This window comes from Salvelinus namaycush, chromosome 36 (assembly GCF_016432855.1).
Source record: "Salvelinus namaycush isolate Seneca chromosome 36, SaNama_1.0, whole genome shotgun sequence".
Lineage (NCBI taxonomy): Eukaryota > Metazoa > Chordata > Actinopteri > Salmoniformes > Salmonidae > Salvelinus > Salvelinus namaycush.
In genome coordinates this window covers 18,953,203-18,975,922 of record NC_052342.1, presented here as the reverse complement: position 1 = coordinate 18,975,922, position 22,720 = coordinate 18,953,203, and the positions used below count along the sequence as shown (strand labels likewise).

Below are 22,720 nucleotides of genomic sequence, written 5' to 3'. Positions count from 1 at the left end.
ACAACAATTTTAAAGCACAACCAAATTCAAGTGGGAAAACAGGTGTCATTGGATACTTGGACCTTGTGACCCGCCCGAAGGCATATCCAATAAGACATGGGTGTAAGGTTCTGTATTTATTTTCTTAGTCAAACTTGTGTTCTGTTTCATTGTGTTCTTGAACGTAGCCCTGTTTCTTTGTGTTCTGGAACGTAGCCCTGTCTTTCATTTTTGTTCATTGATTTCACCTGTTATTTACTCACCTGGTCGCATCAGCTCCTTATTTAGTTCAGTTCATTCTGTTTGTGCCTTTGTGAGGTATTGTTCATTTGGACTCTACTAAGCCTTTTCCTAGCTTGTTTGTGAGAACCAGTTATAGCCTTCAGTCCTAGTTTTGATTCACCTGCCTGTTTGCCTACCTGTGTATGACCATTGCCTGCCTGTGACCACGATTCCTGCCTTCTGCGAAGGTGACTCACTTCTGCGCGTGAGTCTACACCTTTTTCTCCCTGAGTATTCATTACAATGGGGATGGGCTTATTGGAATGAAATAAATGGAACGGAGTGAAACATGTGGTTTCTATATGTTTGATGCCGTTCCCAACTATTCCATTCCAATGAGCCTGTCCACCTATAGCGCCTCCTACCAGCCTCCTCTGGCCATGCACGCACACACACACACACACACAGGTCAAATTTGTTCATAATATCATTTCCCAACAGGAGGGACCAATTCCTCCAATAATTTCAGTTTGATTAATGAAAGCCAAAGTTGGTCTGAGGCGCAGAGTTACTGCAGAGAGTACCACACAGACCTGGCCAGTGTGAGGAACCAGACTGAGAACCAGGAGATACAGGTTTCTTGTTTTCTTCTATGTTTCGTCCCTAATATATGCCATTTAGTATATGCCATTTAGCAGACACTTTTATCCAAAGCGACACAGTCATGCATGCATACAAACATTTGAACTTACTGTCTTGGCATTACAAGCACCATGCTCTACCAACTGAGCCACAAAGGAACAGAGGACCACTTGTGATCTCCCTTTCTCTTTCGGTTCTAGGCCGGGTTACAGTAAAGAAGTTACTTTATGACAACTGCTGATGTAAAAAGGCTTTATAAATACATTTGATTGATTGGTACAGAGAGTGGCCAATGGTAGCAGCATGTGGATCGGCCTGTTCAGAGACTCCTGGAAGTGGTCAGACCAGAGCGACACCTTCAGATACTGGGACGAGGGAGAGACTAATAATTTCCAAGGAACGTCTGAGGGTTGTGATGAAGTATGGATCACAAACAATGGACTATGGAACAATATTATCTGCACTCATCCAGTCTTTTGTCTGCTACTACACAGGTGAGTGAAATGTGTGTTTGTGTACCCAAATATTAAAGTAATAATGAGAGCATGAAAAGATTTTAAAGACGGAGGGGGTACTAAGTATGCGTGTGTATTGGGGGATATGTTGGAGTGCAGGTGAAATTCACCTCGACAATAGCGCTAACAGATTCTAACATCACCGAACTGGTCTTGAAGAAGGTGAGTCATTCTACCTCACCTGTTAACCGAACAATTTTCCCTTACCTTAACAGACAAGGAAACAAAGGCCCTAGTTAGTTAGGAGTTATTAACAGACAAGGGCCCTAGTTAGTTAGGAGTTATTCCTGGTAATAACATATATAATGTATATGAATAATATATGCCAGGGTTCCCCAACTGGGTGATTATATTCGACCCCCCAAGTTTTCTGAGCAATTTGTTTAACTTTTTATTATTAATTATTGGACATAAAATACTGTAAAAACACCAGCATATCAGCTCCAAGTGATTTTAATTTTGTAAACCTGTCTCCTCCCCTTCATCTACAATGAATGAAGTAGATTTAACAAGTGACATCAATAAGGGATCATAGCTTTAAAAAAGAGCAGGTGTTCTTAATGTTTTGTATATTCAGCGTATGTGATGTTATACAAACGTAAGCAAGGTTTGAAATTATAATTTTTTTGTCAAATATGATATCTGTTTGGGTCTTCTTGCAGTGAATTTTCAGTCTACAAATGATTTGTAACTACACTACCGCTCAAAAGTTTGGGGTCACTTAGAAATATCCTTGTTTTTTAAAGAAAAGCACATTTGTTGTCCATTAAAAAAACATCAAATTAATCAGAAATACAGGTAGACATTGTTAATGTTTTTTAATGGAATATCTACATAGGCGTACAGTACCGTTTTGCAATTATGTTAGCACAGCTGAAAACTGTTATTCTGATTAAAGAAGCAATAAAACGGGCCTTCTTTAGACTAGTTGAGTATCTGGAGCATCAGCAGTTGTGGGTTCGATTACAGGCTCAAAATGGCCAGAAACAAATAACTTTATTTTGAAACTCGTCAGTCTATTCTTGTTCTGAGAAATGAAGGCTATTCCATGTGAGAAATTGCCAAGAAACTGAAGATCTCGTACAACGCTGTGTACTACTCCCTTCACAGAACAGTGCAAACAGGCTCTAAATAGCTGTAATCACTCATCTAATACATTTTTGAACATACTATATCAACTAAATCAACATTCTTCATGTTATTGTCATCTTATCATGTTATTGAAATGTTATTCGTCATGTTATTCGTCATGTTATTTAAATGTTATTGAAATGTTATTCGTCATGTTATTGAAATGTTATTCGTCAAGTTATTGAAATGTTACTCGTCATGTTATTGAAATGTTATTCGTCATGTTATTGAGATGTTATTCGTCATGTTAGTCATATTATCTAAATCACAGACAGTTAACACCAAGTTCAACACATAGGCAGATTGATTATTGGACAAATAATCAGTACTATCATCAAGAACTACAGTTCTCAACAGACCAGAATCAATCAAATTACATGTGGCCCATTCCATCTTGATTTTTAACCAATCAGCCTGTCAGCCTCTATGACTGACAGGCAGAATGACAAATGGGGCAGAGTTCAAGAATCATAAAATACCATTTATAATATCGCATATATCATTACATTTGCATACTGGCAAACAGTTCAGCAGAAGTGTTTTTAGGATGGACACAGATGGGGATTTTGTTTGTTGCAGGGTCTTAAAACAATATGGCCTTTAATAAACGCATTTCATGCAATTCTATGTCATTTAAGCCTACATGACAGGAGACATTATCAGATTTTTTTATTTATATTACTACACAAATGAACGAAATGAGTGGCTACTCTGACACTGTCAAACAGATGAATTAAAAATGACCTGGTCTTGACCTGGCCCATGGCTAATAAAAAGAAACGAGACAGATTGTACAACATTAGGAGGAAATGTATTATAGGCTATAGCAGGATTCTAAATCAACTTTCCACTGGCATTGACTCACCCAATGATGAAGATAGCATGAATATGTTTAGCCTTGTCACCGTACCGGTGATGGTTTCAAGATAGGCCTGAGCTACTTTGAAAACAGTGCTGTTCGTCTGAGTTGGTAGCTCCTACAGACAGATTAGTCTTCTCTTTTCAGCAGTGGGCATTTGCTTTCCTAACATATTTCCCTCAATTGTATTTAGACATTTGCAAAAGGCCTTTCGCTATTCACTGACGGCAACGGAGAAAAAGAAAACCCATAGAAATACAATCCATAGAAACAGAAACCATAGAAGGAAAGTGTCCATTAAGTCAGGACTGGCAGCCATTTTGAGCGTACCCATGAGTATACCAGTGAAATTGGCAAGGTGAGAATCCTTCTATGGATAATATCTCTATGGCCACAACTCAACATGTTGTTCAATATTTGGCGCACGTGCTGCACAAATTCAGTCAGTGTTCAGACAGAAGTCATTATATAATTTAGGCAAAATTATTTAAATTTATCAGGGGTGGCGGCAGCCCTACTTCCCTTGGCTATGTCAAGAATCAGAGTTCTCAACACACCAGAACCAATCAAAATACATGTGGCCCATCCCATCTTGATTTCTAACCAATCAGCCTGTCAGCCTCTATGACTGACAGACAGAATGACAAATGGGGCAGAGTTTTTATCATTGTCATTGACACTAGAGCTCAGGAAAGGGAAAAGTTTCTCATTGAAGGTGCACCCAGTGAAGGAATAGATATGAGCCTTGGCTTCCGAGTCGTAAAAAGACACCAACCCTTCCTTGTGATCCACAAACACCCCCACCTTCTGGGGCTTCTCCCTCAGGGAGAGGAGGGTGGAGCCAGAATCATCTGCAGCCTTGTACTCATACCTATTGGTCAACCACAAGGTCCAGTAGCCAATCGCAGGGGTCGGGAGTGCCTTCCCCTTCCTGTCGATGGACTCCCTGGCCACTCCTAGGCCCCAGTCAGTCTTCCCAGAGACCTGCACCTTTAAGTTCAAATTCAAGTAAAAAAACAAACAACATTTATAGTTATATTTTTGTCATTCAGCAGATGCTCTTATCCAGAGCGACTTACAGTTCATCGCTAGGTACGAGAACCACATCTTACAGTCATAGCAAGTACAACTTCCCTTTAATATACCCGCAAAACTGAAACAACCCTACAATGATACTCTGAGGGCTGATTTCTTACCTTTGAAACAATGATCTGAAAGCATTAGTGTGTTTTTTTTGTCCAGTCTAATATGGTGGTATATAGACCGAAAAGATAAATATCTAAAAGCCCAAAAAGTCTAATATCCACCGATAATGTCAGTCAACCGATACATCCGTTTGGCTCTTTATTGTACTGTATCTCACCTCGAAGTAGAATCTCCTGGAGGAGAACCCTGTCCTCCCAAGGACGCTGATACTGGTATTGAACCTCTTGGGGTTGAAAGGCAGGATCCTCCAATCGTTGACGTGTCTCGCCTGTTTCCCATCCTCAGACAGAACCAGGAAAGGATGAGCTGTGTCGGGGTCCAGAATCACGTTCACTATCGGAAAATAACAATAAAGCAGATATATCATTCATCCATTAATCAATTAATTAATACATCCATCAATTCATTCATTCATTCATCCATGCATTAATTCATTCAGCCATCCATCCATTAATTAATACATTCATTTATCCATCTATCCATTCATCAAAACATTCATCATACATTAATCCTTTCATTCATCCATCCATTATTTAATCCATCCATCCATCCATTCTGTTAGTTTTAATTAGGGACATGAGTTGTCCATGACCACCCTGTGGTGTCACCTGACCAGGCTATAGTTAGGATCAAAACAAGAATGGATAAATGACAGTAAAATGTAAAATAATTAATTAAATGATGTGGTAAATAATTCAACGGTGGGTTAAGAGATTGAGAAACGAGAGATGAACATGTGGATTGCAAATTGTAGCATGTTTTACCTGCATTAGTCTTCAGCAATTTCAACCCTGAATGAAAAGAAAAAACTCACAATTGAAAATGTCATTGTTCATGGTGAAGATTTAATCTAATTTAATTATAGCCAAATCGAATGGGTCCAAATAAAAAATGACTGTAAATGTGTAAAACACTGGTTGAATCAACGTTGTTTCCACGTCATTACATTGAAGAAATGTGGAATAGACGTTGAATTGACGTCTGTGCCCAGTGGGTCATGATTCTACAGTATTTGTAAACTTTTATAAAATGTATCATTATAGATAAATAAAGAATTGTAACCTTTATCCGTGACTTTCTTCATCTCCTCTCTGAAGGTATCCTCCAGTTGGGACACAATTCCCCAGATGTTTTTTCCACCACCGCTAGCACTGATCTCAGAACAGATCTACAGCAGAGGACAGTTTGGATCGAGTTTTACTAAGGACTGATCTCAGAACAGATATACAGCAGAGGACAGTTGGGATCGAGTTTTACTAAGGACTGATCTCAGAGCAGATATACAGCAGAGGACAGTTGGGATCGAGTTTTACTAAGGACAGACTTCAACTAAATGTATTTTATGCATTATTTGCATAAACATTGTCACAAAGTGCTTAACAGTAACCCAGCCCAGAGCAGAAGAGAGAAAAACCTGACTAAGAGGGGTGGCCCTCTTCTGGCTATACTGGATAGAGTCAGCTGAGTTGAGTTTTACTAAGAACTGACCTGAAATAATCCTAACCCTGGCTTCATGTGCACATCCCGTCTCAACGCTAAGGCTAATCCTAACCGTAGCTTCAACCCTAACCATAACCCTAGCTTCATGTCCACATCCCGTCTCAACCCTAACTCTAACCCTCTAGTCGACGACATTCAACTCGACCACAGAGAGAAGCAGTAGCACACCTACCTGTTGTGGGGTGGAACGGAGTTCCCCTTGTTTATTATTTCCACTCTCTAAATCTGCTACTTCCTGTTCCAGCTCCTTGATGAGCCAATCAGCTTGTTTCTCCACAGCTCTCTGTTTCTCCTGGATCTCACCGACGACGTCAGCCTGGCTCCTCTCAATGGAGCGCAACAGCGCAGTGAAGACCTGCTCATTTTCCTCTATGTCTTTCTGTGAACTAGCCTGTGGAATGAAGTGAAATAGATTCAGACCAATTAATGTACTGTAAAAAATGACCTATTGTGAATCTGGGTCACAGGTGTTACTTTATGAGGAAATAAAGCACACAATCAGACCATTCAGATTGTGTGGCCCGGAACTATTTATCAGTTTTAATTTAAAAAATGCAGCTATGATGATGAAAGTAAAATAATTGAATTGAATTACTACAACTGCAGAAGACCCGTACCCTACATAGATGAGAACAACAGTCCGATGCTTATCAGGGCCTGTATTCATAAAGCATCTCAGAGTCAGGGTGCTGATCTAGGATCAGGTTTCCCCTGTCCAAAATAATCATATTCATTATGCTGTAAAAAAGCTAAACTGATCCTATATCAGCACTTCTAAGACTCTTTATGAAAACGATCCAGAACTCACTCTGCTGATCTCCACTGAGTTTTTGATCTCCTCCACCTTCTTCAGTCTGGCCTGGATCTTCCTGTTCACTCCTCCATCTGTAGTGTCCCCCTGTTCTGGCTATAGGGGGGAATGGGTTGATTTGAACCATAATCACAATGTTGATGGACAATTGTTTAATTGACCATACCAGGTAAAACTTTGGGCCCTGGTTATAAGTTCTAAACAAGGACTGGAGTTTTTCCTAGTCAGGTCACATGATCAAGAACAAAAATCTTCTATCTTTACAATTTTACTCAGCTGTCCCACACCACGTACCTCTCTCAATGCCAAAATGGTGTGTGGAGAAATGTCCTCCTGTGCCGATTTGAACTGGTTGATTATCTCGTTAATGAACGTGTTGACGTGGAGGTCGGGACGTTTCTTGAACGTCTCCTTACATAGAGGGCAGATGGCTTCCCTGATATCCCAGTAGTCAGAGATACAAGCTTTGATAGATAGATAGATAGATAGATAGATAGATAGATAGATAGATAGATAGATAGATAGATAGATAGATAGATAGATAGATAGATAGATAGTAACTTTATTAATCACTTAGGGACAATTTTTATGTACATCAGTGGCAGACAAAAATAGATACAATTTACTGTTTGAAACTTAATACAAAGTTAAGATCCATAAAACATGGCGTACATTTGCAGAAGTTGTGTCCACACGGAGTGGAGACAGGGTGGACGAAGATATCCAGGCAGATGGAACAGCGCAACTGGTCTTCTGTCATGCTGAGAGACGCCATATCTACACGCAAACACACACACACACACACAATTTGATCATATAGGCTAATAATGTTAGGTATCAATTTACATTGCTTTAACCCTTTTACCTTTGTAGTACATTTACATTTTAGTCTATTAGCTAGCAGACACGTATCCATAGCGACTTACAGTCAGTAATGGTGTAATAACACAAGCAACAGATTGTATTAACATGTTGTTACATAATATTGCAGAAAGCGTCTTGACATGGAGTTTTCCTACCTTAATTCTTGATTTTTTTGCTGTCGACAGTGGAGAACAGTGAAGTGTAGTCGCTCACCCAGTGAATGGAAAGCAGACTATACCAAAGGGTCTGGCTGTTCATCTGCACAGGTGAATTATTTGTAACGGTGGCGTTTACAAGAAACGGGGAGCTCGACACTTTCATTTTCACTTAGAAGTCTTCTTACATTTCTCCCTCGGTGCAATATCATTCTCTCTTAAAGGCACAGTGTGGTCTCAAGTGTGGGGATATTGAAATAAAGTCTTCAAAGGCTTCTCTAAGCACCTCATTTATCACGTAATTTACCAACAAGAACATTTCAGTAGGCAGGTCAATAGACAGGTCTCCACATTAGATGGCACAAATGTCATCCTCTGTGTGTCTCTATAGTACTGTATTAATATAATTGGAATATTGCTTTTCTACTGGAAAATAGCTCTTTCAAATAAAGTATATGTTTTTTAATAATAAAAAAACACATAAAAGCAATTTTTCCAATTATATTAATACAGTATGATTGAATACAAACAGTCCAGTGATACCCTCCGTAAAGCAATAAAACAGGCAAAACTTCAGTACAGAGACAAAGTGGAGTCGCAATTCAACAGCTCAGATGTGGCAGATGTGGCAGGGACTCCAGACAATCTCGGTTTGTAAAGGGAAAACCAGCCACATCGCGGACAGACGTCTTGCTCTAGGACAGTCCTTCTCAAATAGTGGGGCGCGCCCACTATTGTTTTTTTGTTGCACCGAACAAGAGCACACAGCACAGAGCAGGAGATATGAAGTGCAGATAACAAACCCTTAAGAGACACCATGGAAAAATATTTAACAGGGATGAAAAGAAAGGCGGAGAGAGACGGAGATAATGAGACAAACGTAAGTCTCCCGAAAGCTAAGATGAGGAAATATGACGACGCGTATGTAGCGCTTGGCTTCACTGGGACTACGGTGGGAGACGAGGAAAGACCGGTATGTTGACTGTGTCTAAAAATGTTGGCAGCGGACAGCATGAAGCCAAATAAATTAAGGCGTCACTTAAAGACATTACACCCCAATCACGCTGATAAGCCGCTTGAGTTTTTTCAGCGAAAACGTGCCGAATATTGCCAACAATCGTCCCGCTTTGTGAATGCTACTTCAGTAAACCAGCGAGCACTGTTAGCATCATATAAGGTGGCGTACCAAATTGCTCAGTGCAAAAAAAAACACTCCATAGCAGAGGAGCTGATACTACCTGCAGCATTAGACATGGTCTCTGTCATGCTGGATGACGCAAGTGCTGCAAAAATAAAAACTATGACTTCCTCATTTAGATTTTTTTTTAAATCAGCACAAATTGTTTTATTCATTTTTGTTTTATAGGTCAAAGTGTTCCATATATTGTGCTCCTGAGTTAATGTTGCTGATACATTTGAATTTATTGTTATTTATTGATTATATTTAATTTTATTTTTCAGTATCAAATGGTAAAAAAATGTTTACAGTTTAAATAAGGCTTGATTTTTTTTAAAATTTCAGGCAAATCGATGCACTTGAAGTCTTTTCTGTTACAGACTAAAAAACAATGTTAATAAAGTTATTCTTTGTTTATAAGTTGATCTATATTTCTTTGTTTTTTGTTAATAAGGATACAATGTTATGCAGAGGTGTACTTATAACAATTTTAGAGACAAATTATACTATTTACAGTCGCGGCGGAGAGTTGGGGGGCGCGAAATGTTTACTTCTTCCTAGGGGGGGGGGGGGGGGGGGGGCGTAACAGAAAATAATTGAGAAGCACTGCTCTAGGACAAGCTAAACACCTTTGCTCACTTTGAGGATAAGACAGTGCCGCCGACACGGGCCGCTCCTGAGGACTGTGAACTCACGTTCTCAGTGGCCAACGTGAGTAAGACATTTAAGCATGTTAGCTCTCGCAAGGCTGCCGGCCCAGAATGCATCCTTAGACGCGTCCTCGGCTGGCTGAAGTGTTTACAGACATATTCCATCTCTCTCTATCCCAGTCTTCTGTTCCCACTTGCTTCAAAATGTCCACCATTGTTCCTGTACCAAAGAAAGCGAAGGTAACTGAACTAAATGATTATCGCCCCGTAGCATTCACTTCTGTCATCATTGTCACGAACCGGCTCGAAGTCCGTAACAAAAAGGGAGACAATGTGGAGATAAGGAATAACAAAAATATATTTATTTACTGAAGTAACGTAAATACAATCAACAATGGTGTGTGTAGTCAGTAATCAGTAGTGTGAGTGGTTGTGTGCATAAATGTGATAATGAGGGGTGTTGAAAGGTGCCAAAGCAAACAAACAAAAATGCCACAACCAAAATCTAACAGTGTGTCTGCATGGAGAGAGTCTCCTCAATGAATGGTGAAGAGGTGTATTTATCCCGGGACACACCCGAACCCAGGTCTGTCCCATGTCGCTGACGACCCTCCCAGCTCCGCCCGCCGACATCCTATTAAGGAAAACAAGAGCAAAGAGAAAGAATTCGGCAGACAGAGTGGGAGGGTCGTCACATCATGAAGTGCTATGAGAGGCTAGTTAAGGATCATATCACCTAACACTTAGACCCACTGCAATTTGCATACCACCCCAACAGATCCACGGATGATGCAATCGCCATTGCATTACAGACTGCCCTATCCATCTGGACAAGAGGAAAACCTGCGTCAGAATGCTGTTCATTGACAACAGCTCAGCCTTCAACACCATAGTACCCTCCAAGCTCATCATTAAGCTCTGGGCCCTGGGTTTGAACTCTGCCCTGTGTAACTGGGTCCTGGACTTCATGACGGGCATCCCCCAGGTGGTGAAGGTAGGCAACAACACATCCACTAGCATATCCTCAACACAGGGGCCCCACAAGGGTGCGTGCTCAGCCCCCTCCTGAACTTACTGTTCACCCATGACTGCATGGCCACGTACGCCTCCATCCAACTCCATCATGTTTGCAGACGACACAACAGTGGTAGGCCTGATTACCAACAATGACGAGACAGCCTACAGGGAGGAGGTGAGGGCCCTGGTAGAGTGGTGCCAGGACCTCTCCCTCAACTTCAACAAAATTAAGGAGCTGACCGTGGTCTTCAGGAGACAGCAGAGGGAGCACGCCTCCATCCACATCGACAGGGCCTCAGTGGAGAAGGTGAAAAGCTTCAACTGACAATCTGAAATGGTCCACCCACACAGACAGTGTGGTGAAGAAGGCACAACAGCGCCTCTTCAACCTCAGGAGGCTGAAGAAATTTGGCTTGGCACCTAAGACGCTCACAAACTTTTACAGATGCACCATTGGGATTATCCTGTCGGTCTATATCACCGCCTGCTACAGCAACTGCACCGTCTACAACCGCAGGGCTCTCTAGAGGGTGGTGTGGTAAGACCAGCTCAGTTAATCCCTACCATTGTGGCAATGAATCATCATAATGCTGCATCAAATGTACATGATCCTAGGGGCATTGGCAATTGATGTGCCCCTAATAGCACTGAGTATCTCTGTTTATCCTACAGCTATTGTAAGCAGTAATCATAAGCCTATGAACCAGAGTTACGCTGTTAGCACTGAAGCGGTGTGCCCTAGTAGAAAGACCCTGCACTATCAGCTCCAATATAAATAACATGAGCAAGTCTACTTCTAATAAGCTTCCCAGTAAAGCATTAAAAACAATCAAGCAAACCAGAAAGGTGTCACGCCCTGACCGTAGAGAGCTTTTTATGTCTCTATTTTGGTTTGGTCAGGGTGTGATTTGGGTGGGCATTCTATGTTCCTATTTCTAGGTTTATATTTCTTTGTGTTTGGCCGGGTGTGGTTCTCAATCAGAGGCAGCTGTCTATCGTTGTCTCTGATTGAGAATCATACTTAGGTAGCCTTTTTCCCACCTGGGGTTGTGGGTAGTTATTTTCTGTTTAGTGTTTTCTGCACCTGACAGGACTGTTTCGATTTTGTTTATCACTTTGTTGTTTTTGTTCTAGTGTTCAGCCTAAATAAAAGCATGAACACTTACCACGCTGCGCTTTGGTCCGATCCTTCTTCACGCAACGATGACCGTTACAAAAGGTGCTAAAAATAGCTCATATTAACATATTCAGCCTAAGAAACAAGGTCCATGAAGTCAATAACTTGCTATTAACAGATGACATTCATATTCTGACTATCTCTGAAACTCACTGAGATAATACCTTTGGTGTTACAGTGGTAGCAATACATGGTTATAACATTCCCCGAAAAGACAGAAATGCCAACGGGGGAGGTGTTGCCGTTTATATTCAGAACCACATTCCTGTAAAGCTTAGAGACAATATAATGTTAAATACTGTTGAAGTAATATGGCTACAGGTTAATCTGCCTCACCTAAAGCCCATTCTTGTTGTCACGATCGTCATATGGTGGAAGAGAGGAGGACCAAGGCGCAGCGTGAAATGAATACATCTTCTTTATTAATGAAGACGAAAACGAAACGAAACAAAACACTATACAAACTAGACAAAATAATAAACCGACAAACGTGAAGCTATATAAACAAAAGTGCAGACACAGGCAACTTAGACATAGACAATCACCCACGACATACCCAATGAATATGGCTGCCTAAATATGGTTCCCAATCAGAGACAACGATAGACAGCTGTCTCTAATTGAGAACCAATCTAGGCAACCATAGACATACAAACACCTAGACTGAACACTGCCCCATAAACATACAAAAAACCCTAGACAATACAAAGACACATACATCCCCCATGTCACACCCTGACCTAACTAAAATAATAAAGAAAACAAAGATAACTAAGGCCAGGGCGTGACACTTGTGTAAAGCTGCTATAGACAACCAAGTGCTAACAGTCAGTATCTGGATAATATGTGTGAAATGCTTTATAATTTATGTGATATCAACAGAGAAGTATATTTTCTGGGTGATTTAAATATTGACTGGCCCTCATCAAGCTGCCCACTCAAGAAAAAACGTCAAACTGTAACCAGTGCATGCAACCTGGTTCAGGTTGTCAGTCAACCTACCAGGGTAGTTACAAACAGCACAGGAATGAAATAATCAACATGTATTGATCACATCTTTACTAATGCTGCAGAAATGTGCTTTAAAGCAGTATCCAAATCCATAGGATGTAGTGATCCCAATATAATAGCCATATCTAGGAAAACCAAAGTTCCAAAGGCTCGGCCTAATATAGTGTATCAGACAGGCCTGGGCAATTATTTTCCATGGAGGGCCACATTAGAATATATTTTTGCCATTGCGGGCCAGAATCATATTACAGGATTATACATCATGTCCAGATATGCTACTTATTTTACTTTTTTAACATGCACAGAAATAAACCACATCCATGTTCTCCTTTTGGTAGGTATTTTCATTATTAAACATGCAATGAACTAGACAGGGGGAAAAGTACTGCATTCAGCACCACGGACAGAACTCTTGCGGGTATGCAAAAAAACAAAAGAAAGAGAGAGAGCTCAACATGACATTTAAACTACTCAATCAGTGTGAGGAGTGAAGTCTCTGATGGGCATTGACTAGAGCAGTGAAGTCAGGTATAGTTTCTGACGTCGATATGCGGTGGATTGTTGAGAGGTGAGAGTCAGTAAGAGATGATATGTGCCTTGACTTGTTATATTTCATCAATTAAAATTTCTGTTCACATACATAGGTTGACCCAAACAGTACAGACATCTTCTGAGCATGACTCCTAATTCATAGAATACATAGAACCTCGTCAGTGACATTGTTTTGAATAGTTTTCCAATCACTGCATCAGACTGAAGATAGATAAACTCAAGTTGCAGGTCAGTGGGAGCGTTATCCACATTGAAGGTGAAAGGAGAGGAAACCAACAGTATGTCATTTTCCAACACTTTGAAATCCTACCAAAATGATGAGAAAACTCACCGTTTAAAGCACGCAGCAGGATGTACACTTCTCCCGCTGGTCATCTGATAGGGAACAGACGAGTACAGTTGTTCCTCCTTTAAAAGTTGCATCATACTGCGATAGACCTTGCATGCTGCCTCAGCATTATGTGGCACATCATATAAATCTCAGCTATTTTTTCTGTTACTGCAAGTTTTTGCTAGTTTGACCGCCAGAGGGCATCTTCGAGAAGCATTTGATAGTCTTCCATATTCCAGACACGCGGGAGACCGGGGTTCAATCCCCCAAAGGGGAGGAAGGAGTAGACTGTCCTTGTAAATAAGAATGAGTTCTTAACTGATTCCATATGTGTTATTTCATAGTTGTGATGTCTTCACTATTATTCTACAATGTAGAAAATAGCAAAAATATAGAAACATCCTGGAATGAGTAGGTGTGTCCAAGCTTTTGACTGATACATGCTTAATTAATTTGATGAATATTATGGTGTTTCTATTCCATGAAAAACGAAAAACCCTCTGGGTAAATTCAGACCGTTTCGCTCTCGGAGCGCACACAGGATGTTCGGGCTGAGGCAGTCAAGCAACCAAGCTAACATTGGCTAGCTTGCTAGCTACTTCCAGACACAAATGAGACCACTCTGACCATTTTACTCGCCCTAGCAGACCTGGCTAGGCAGTTTTCGTGTTAACCAGAACGTTGGTGACTGTAATAGGCTGACCATACAGCTTGCGTTGCGTGTGCGAGCGTTGCAAAATAAATGTAGAAATCCATGTTATTCAATTATTGCACCCAAACTGCACGCGTGCGCCAACGAGCGTCTGCGTTGCCATGGGCTAAAATATAAATCAGATCTATTTCTCTCTCTGTGCACAACCGGATATCACAAGAAACTGGGTGACGTGACAAAATCAATTACTTTTCAAAAACCTTTAAATTTCACATTCAGCAGTATATTTTAAACAAATGTTGTTACCTAATACCTCATCAGTGGGGTCTCAATGTCAGTGCTTCTTCTCGTTGGCCTAAATGACCAAAATGTAAATATATATGTAGAGGCTAGTTGCAACTGAATAGCAGATTGACTTGTTTGTGATCCTCCTTGATTGGCCAACGAGTTGTCACTTTGTATCAACAACAGTTATTCTATTCATACTTTGGGAAATTGTGATGTTTTAAAAATATTTTTAAATAATGTAAACACATTCTAATGTTCAATACAACATTGACCATAATTCATTCAACTATTGTTTATGAATTACATATTTTATTAAATGCTTTGGAAAATATCAAGAAGTATTTAATCAGAACAAACAATCCCAGTCATAATAATATTAATACAAATAAAATAAACAATGATGATGTAAATAGCTACAATAAAACCATTTTTGGGTCTTGATTATATAAACTTGATATCCTATATTTTCCTTATGAACATGTGAACAAAAAAGTAGTTTTCCTCATATCAAATGTCCATATTTAGGGCCTATAACAATAACATAAAGTTGCATAGAGGGCACATCTTCACATCTTTGCAACAATGGCTTCTATGACAGCATGGACAGTGCCATTGATGGTTACTGAAGGCTAATTGAGGGCTATTTGAGGGCAAATAATTATTTAAAGTAATAAAAGCCTATTATGTTTAATCATAGAAAACAGTTTGTCTTTAATATGTAACGGTAATGTTTTATAACTCTGGTCCAGGGTCACATTCCCAGTCGAGAGCTTTGGTCCAGGCCTCCAGGGAATCTCACTCTCCTCCTGCTCCACAGTCACCTGGTAATGAAACATGACAGACAATAAAACATGAAAATAAAGGAGAGCCGCACACTCTAGGAGCTCAGATGCAATTTTTTTATATCCAACGTTTCGACAGACAAGCTGTCTTCATCAGGGTATAATCACAAACACTGCGGGATGACTCGTTTATATAGTGTCAAAAGACACACAGGTGTCTGTAATCATGGCCAAGAGTGGCCTAATATCATTGGTTAATTCTCAAACATTAAAATGGCATACAAAGAACAGCATACAAAAACCAAATGGATAGCATACGATCATAGACAATAAAACATGAACACACTGCCCCCTACAGCTGAATTACAGGAACAACACTCAGAGATGGGTCAGTGTACAGCAGTATGGAACGCCGTTTGGGTCTTAAAGCACGTGGTCAAAACGCGATATTTTCAATGCTGCGTGTGTAAAGTAAGCAGGTGTAGGTGCTAAATTAATGCGTGCACGCATTAAATTAACGTCTTCACGCGCTAAATGAACACATACACGCGTCAAATAAGCACGTGCAAATGTGCAAAATAAACGGCTGCAAGTGGTCCTGCACACGTCAAATTAACACCTGCAGCTGCTAAATATACACCTACACAAGCTAACTTAACGCGTTCTTTAATATGCTAATTTTACCAGCCAATTTCCCTAGCTCCTCCTTTCATTAAATCGGTGTACAGTCAGTTTGATGCAACAACACCACAATTGAAGATGGTGAGAAGGAACTTCCATATCTGCTGCAAACAGACCCTAAATTATGGAACGCCGTTTGGGTCTTAAAGCACGTGGTGAAAACGCGATCTTTTTAATGCTACGTGTGTAAAGTAAACAGGTGCAGGCACTAAATTAACTCCTGCACGCGTTAAATTAACGTCTCCACGTGATAAATGAACGCCTATACGCATCAAATAAGCGATGTGCTAAATAAACGGCTGCAAGCGGTCCTGCACACGTCAAGTTAACGCCTACAACTGCTAAATATACACGCTAACTTAACATGTTCCTTAATATGCTAATTTTACTAGCCAATTTCCCTAGCTCCTCCTTTCAACCACTGCAAGCAGAGTTTGAACCTTTACAAGGTAACGGTTTTGTCTTTGAAATTTGTTGTTACTGAATCGTAAAGTTTATCAGCTAGTTTACAGTGGAAGGATCTGTTTCTCATCACTGGCTATAAAATTCAGCTAACATTAATCTAGCACCAAGATCAGTTTAGCATAAACTAAGTCAGATATTTTGCTAGCTAATTTAGCTAACGTCAGTAGCCTTGAACCCCGGCCATATTATATCATATAGTTAGCCTCAAACTTTGCCCGGACATACTGCTAGCCGCAGTGAACGACACCGTCTTGTGTTTTATTAAAAGCCTTGCTGAAAAAACATGTAAACTATAACAGCCACGGAAACACATTGGACTGTGTTAATACTATCAAGGTAAATTAACTTACATACTAGCAAGATTGTTGCTTGAATGCAGGGCCAGGCATACATAGATTAGACAACGGAGAATCTCAAAATCCTGGTAGTTCTCGATTTTTGGACTATTGTCTTTATTTTGCTTTATCATTGACAAGCTACCTAAATGTTACTTATCGGCTAGTACTGACGCAGGACATGTTTTTGAGTTACGCTTTTAGCCCAAAGCCTTGTATTTAAGCAAAATAACTTAAGGTAGGCAACTTCTTGAGCCTGACTGGCTTTGATTTAAATGCTAGCGTTAGCCGCGCTAGCACGCGATTAGCATGAAGACACAGAAAAGCTCACATAAAGCAAATTTGTCTAGTGACAACCTTGTAAAACCCTTGCTAACATCTAACGTTACATGTCAGCTTTCGAACAGAGTAGACTTTAATGTGCATGTTCACTTTTTTAATATATTCCATCGAAGCTTATTAGGGTAAAATAACTTCAGGCATATACCCAGTACTGCTTCAAAGGAATAGGGTTCCCATTACTTCCGCTTTATTTTCACAAAATTGTGTCTTGCAGAAGGGAACCATGAAGAGGGCAAGGGGGAGGCTGAAAGCAGCAAAGAAGAGCTGATTCATCAAGTATCAATTAATTCTGGTGATTCTCACCTGGTTGGCATGCACAACATGACAAGGTATGCAACATTAAGCCCAATCAAATATCCAATGTTATTAAGACATGTATCCCAATTTACAGTCAAGCAACGTTTGTCAGTTGTGTTAATGTTATGAACTACAAACAATCTATGGTTCTTGTACTCAATGAATCAATTGAAAGTGACTACAATTAGACATTTTAAAACTGTGCCAGTGAAGACAACAAAAAAGTTAATCTGCTCTTATGGTTCTGTTTACATTTTTTCCAGACACTTCAATCTGACACTCTTAATGTTTGACGTCAGGCCAAATGTCTTCAGCCACTGTAGGACGGAGAGCTGCTGGTTGGCATTTTTGACTGCAGTGTCTGTGTGGGTGTACCAGAAAAGGACGTTAGAAGTTAGGTCCCCATGATATCGAAGCTTCTTACCATATCCACTGTAGCCCAGTCGATATCGATTTTAAAAACTGGAACAATAGATATCGTGCAGCACATAGTAGCAAACATTTCACTGGACCAACTCCAGTTTGCCTTTTGTCCCAACAAACGTCAATTATACATTTTTACAAACATCAGAGTGCATTTTCTTTTATAGCTCTGCTTTCAACGCCAACCTGACCCACAAACTGGTTAGCCGACTCAGGGCTCTGGGTGTAAATCCTGTAATAACAAATTACATTTTTTACATTATCACAAGAATGTGTATCCACAGAATGGACCCGACACTACCATGGTACACCTGATCACCAGTGATCATGAGTACATGAAGGAGCTGTGGGACCTGACATAATGGTGATAGGACAACAGTCTCAGCGTAAGCAAAACAAAGTAGATGGTGATACTTGACCGTTCTCCCATCCACTGTACATTGACATGGAGATGATCAGCAGCTTCATGTTCCTGGACACCCTGATATCCTTTTCTGTCCTCAGTCACTTCACTCAAACTGTGCCACTTGTGCTTCTCCACTACCCTCAAACTTGCTGCACCACGACCTATGTACCAGCTACGGTGTCTGTTTTTACTGCCATAACATGTAAATGAAATGTCCATATTTACTGTAAGTTTTATTTATGGTGACATTGCACATATTGTAACATAGTCCCTTGACATACATGACTTAACTACTTTGAATAATGCTCAGTTTACCCACTCTAACAAATCATACATTTATTTAAATATTAAAGCTGCATTATGTATTACTGTGTCCAATTGATTCTGGTTGGTTGTAATGTTTTTGAAAACTTTCACTACACAACTGTTTTCTGCTGATGGACAATCCTGTCAAACTTTCATAATATAAATTATTTTGGAACACATCACCAATTAACATTGGCTGTGGGTATTCTGAATTTACTAGGTAGTCATGCAATAAACATTTTGGATAATTACCCTTAAATTAATTCTCTTTCAATCAAATCGTATTTGTCACATGCGCCAAATACAACAGGTGTAGACATTACAGTGAAATGCTTACTTACAAGCCCTTAAAACCAACAATACAGTTTTTTAAAAATACAAAAAAAGAAAAGCAAATAATTGAAGAGCATCAGTAAAATAACAATAGCGAGGCTATATTCAGGGGATACCGGTACAGAGAATGTGCTGGGGCACCGGTTATTCGAGTTAATATATACATGTAGGTAGAGATATTAAAGTGACTACGCATAGATAGAGTAGCAGCAAAGAGTCTGGGTAGCCATTTGATTAGATGTTCAGTAGTCTTATAGCTTGGGGGTAGAATCTGTTTAGAAGCCTCTTGGACCTAGACTTGGTGCTCCGGTAGTGCTTGCCATGCGGTAGCAGAGAGAACTGTAGCTGTGGCTACACTAGCAATCCCAGCCTAGGAATGCTGAAGCCCCTGAAGTGAAAATGAAAACCTTCTGAATGGTTAAAGGGTATGTGTTCCCTCCTGAAAAAAGGAAAGGGGGAGACATTAAAGTCCATAAGTAACACTTGTTGGAGAACACAATACTCTTAAGTGAAAGTAGGTTGGGATTTATTTGATCTATTACATTCTTAGGGGGCCCATGGAAGAATAAGGCTACAAAATGCTGTCCCACAGTTGTGAGAGTGATTAGGTGATATTTTACTGGTGTGGGCCGTGCTACTTCAATGATCATGGTTTTGCATCTAACCTTCCACCTCCAGCAGCCTGTCCCTCCAGAAACATATGACCTCTCTATTGCTCTTTGATTGGTGCCAGGTGGGGAGCGCTCTGCTTTGAAGAGAGAAGCTATGTCTTTGGCCAAAATACGTTTCCCAGCGTAGATGAAGACCTCTCTGAAGAGGCTTGAGTGTCTATTCATGTAAGGCAGGAGACCGAGACACCCCATACCCTCTTTGAATCTATAAAGTAAAAAAAGTCTATGAATTTGCCCTGAAGAATTTAACTAAACTTGAGATTCCTTAGATATATGGAAACTCACTGCTCAAGAGCATCCCGTATCCTGCTTTCTAAGAACTTTGTGGCTGACTCCACCAGGGCATCCCTCTCCAATGTACGAATGTATCGCACTGGACCCAACATGACCGCTTCCTGTGCCTCGTCAACAGTTTGTGCTAACTGGATCTTAGATTGTTTATTGTACTGTGTTTTGGGACAAATTAGCAAAACAATAAACTGATTATCACTACCCTTAAAAATTATTGACTGCCAACAAAAGGAAACCAAATCCATGTGGAAAAGTATTCATGAACTACAACCCTAATTTTTTTCAAACTTAGTGCAATTTAACAGTAACATAACATCCATCACAGTATAAAGTGACTTACCTGGCACAGGAGGTTGTAGGCCACACACTTGCCTTTATAGCCTCTCTGAAAAAATGTGGTTCTACACCCCCATGTACCAGACAGCAATCACGCGGCCCACCTGCTTGTATACGCCATCATAGAGTGCTGTCACACAGAAGACAAACAGTAAAGGACACATTACATTCAAAAATCAATGTCTTACTCAAGTCATATATATGGCCATAAACAAATGTGTCTTTGTTGGTATAAAAGTGTAACTCACCTTGAGAGTTGCAAGAAAGGCATTTTTGCCAATCAGGTCCCTCAAATATTGCAGAGGAATGGATGGCCCTCATTAGCAGCCGGAGAAATTCTCTTGAGGGACCACCCTCATCAGCTGCCCCTTTTCCATCAGCATCCCTAAAAACCATGTCTATTTTTGCCTCCGGACTAAAGCGGGCTCTCTTAAAGCCTCTCATTACACAATCATAAACGTTGTCCCTCATCACGTTAATTTGGTTGGCATCTCATTAACTTCAGCAGTGTTTGGAGGTCAACACTAACAGAGACATTCAAAACAACAAAGCTCAGATACTTCCCACAATTCATCTGTAATAACAAGACATTGAATTATTTACAGGGATGACTTACTCATTGTCATCACCAACATCAACAGAAGAGTGTGGTGAAGGTGGACGATAAGCCTCAGGGAATGGTGGAGGGGAGGCCACAGGAAGTGGTATAGGTGGAGGGGGGCCACAATAAGTGGTGCAGAAGATGGGGGGGGGGGGCACAGGAATAGGTGCTGCCACAAGTGTAGCCTCGTTTGTAGAAGTAGTCTGTAAAAGGTCATTTAAAGGCTTATACATTTCAAAAACATGGAGAAAGCAATAAAGCTGTCAAACATAATGTAATTGCGTTCTGAAAATGATTTACAGAAAATAAAATGTAGCCGCATGCATCACTCACTATAGAATGTAATCAATGTGTAGGTCAAGAAGACCTTAAGGATGCATGTAGCTCTATTTTTTAAATCATATTTTCAATATGTATTACATTCAACAAGCAGACGGTGTTGTTTTCTCCTCCATGGTCTGTTCTAACTCTGGAGGGAACACCATATCTGGAGACAGCATTCATGAAGCAATCCATTACAGTACTGCTGCGACTGTTGCCATACACAGATCTGTCCTCTGTGTTAGCTAGCAGATCAACTTTATGATTAAGTAATAATAATATTTAAAAAGAATCAACTTTGTTAACGTGGACTGAAGGGCATCAAGTCCAGGATTATTGGAGAGCAGAAGCCGAGTGTAGCCATTTAGGGTCTGTTTGCAGCGGATATGAAAATTCCTTCTCGCCATCTTCAATTGTGGAGTTGCATCAAACTGACTGTACACCAATTTAATGAAAGGAGGAGCTAGGGAAATTGGCTGGTAAACTTAGCATATTAAAGAACGCGTTAAGTTAGCTTGTGTAGGTGTATATTTAGCAGCTGCAGGTGTTAATTTGACATGTGCAGGACCACTTGCAGCCGTTTATTTAGCACATTTGCACGTGCTTATTTGACGCGTGTAGGCGTTTATTTAGCACATTTGCACGTGCTTATTTGACCCATGTAGGCGTTTATTTAGCACATTTGCACGTGCTTATTTGACACATGTAGGCGTTTATTTAGCACATTTAGCACACACACAGGTGAGATTTTTGGTATGTCAGTCATACCCTCCTGGGGTGTGGCTGTCCTGGCAAAGTGGGTAAATAATTTAACCTATTTTTTACAGGCCCATATGAATTTAACAATCCGAGGATTTAGCCAGCTCTCATTAGATGTCCAAAATCTGAAAGCAGTCGTCAGCCACCATGAGTTGCCGTTAGATGATCTTTTGGAGAAGGAAGGAGGACACTGTAATGTATTAGGTATTGTTGATCCTGACAATTGTGTTATGCTCCTCCTTGACTCCTCTGAGAATATGACTGCGATAGTTGATAAGATTGCTGATCTTAGTAAAACTCTCAAAATCTGAAAAATCTGTCTTTGACAAAATTGGTGACTGGTTTAATGCTACATTTGGAAATGTAACGGGGAAAGTTATGTTAACTTTGTTTTCATTGTTTACTCCTATACTTGTTTGGTGATTTTAGCTACTGTTTGTATTTGTAAGAGAATGACTGAAACTGCTCTTGAACATGCTGGAGTGATGGTGTTGGTGGAAGCTGATGCAAATCGTGTTGATGGTGAGACTGGTTTCTCTTAATCCCATTGTCTATCCAACTCGTGAGGTTCTTCCCAGCACTCAGGAGGAATGGGAATATAGACAGACTCACCCCAGCAGCATTCCAGGAAC

At 40.3% G+C, this 22,720-nt stretch overlaps 1 protein-coding gene and 1 long non-coding RNA gene across 2 annotated transcripts; one reads left to right on the top strand and one right to left on the bottom strand.

Moving 5' to 3' along the window:
• Positions 1–2,949: 2,949 nt before the first annotated feature.
• LOC120030377 (E3 ubiquitin-protein ligase TRIM39-like) lies at positions 2,950–8,049 on the bottom strand. The gene is made up of 9 exons (XM_038975764.1): positions 7,885–8,049; positions 7,538–7,642; positions 7,160–7,329; positions 6,863–6,961; positions 6,227–6,445; positions 5,617–5,722; positions 5,319–5,345; positions 4,712–4,887; positions 2,950–4,338 (listed from the first exon to the last, which is right to left on the bottom strand). The coding sequence occupies exons 2-9, from the start codon at positions 7,638–7,640 to the stop codon at positions 3,964–3,966; spliced, it is 1,275 nt and encodes a 424-aa protein (XP_038831692.1). The 5' UTR covers positions 7,641–7,642; positions 7,885–8,049; the 3' UTR covers positions 2,950–3,963.
• Positions 8,050–16,697: 8,648 nt separating this feature from the next.
• LOC120030403 lies at positions 16,698–18,843 on the top strand. Its single transcript, XR_005473646.1, has 3 exons — positions 16,698–17,003; positions 17,559–17,673; positions 17,905–18,843. It is a non-coding gene; the product is annotated as an uncharacterized LOC120030403 (long non-coding RNA).
• The last annotated feature ends 3,877 nt before the right edge of the window (positions 18,844–22,720 follow it).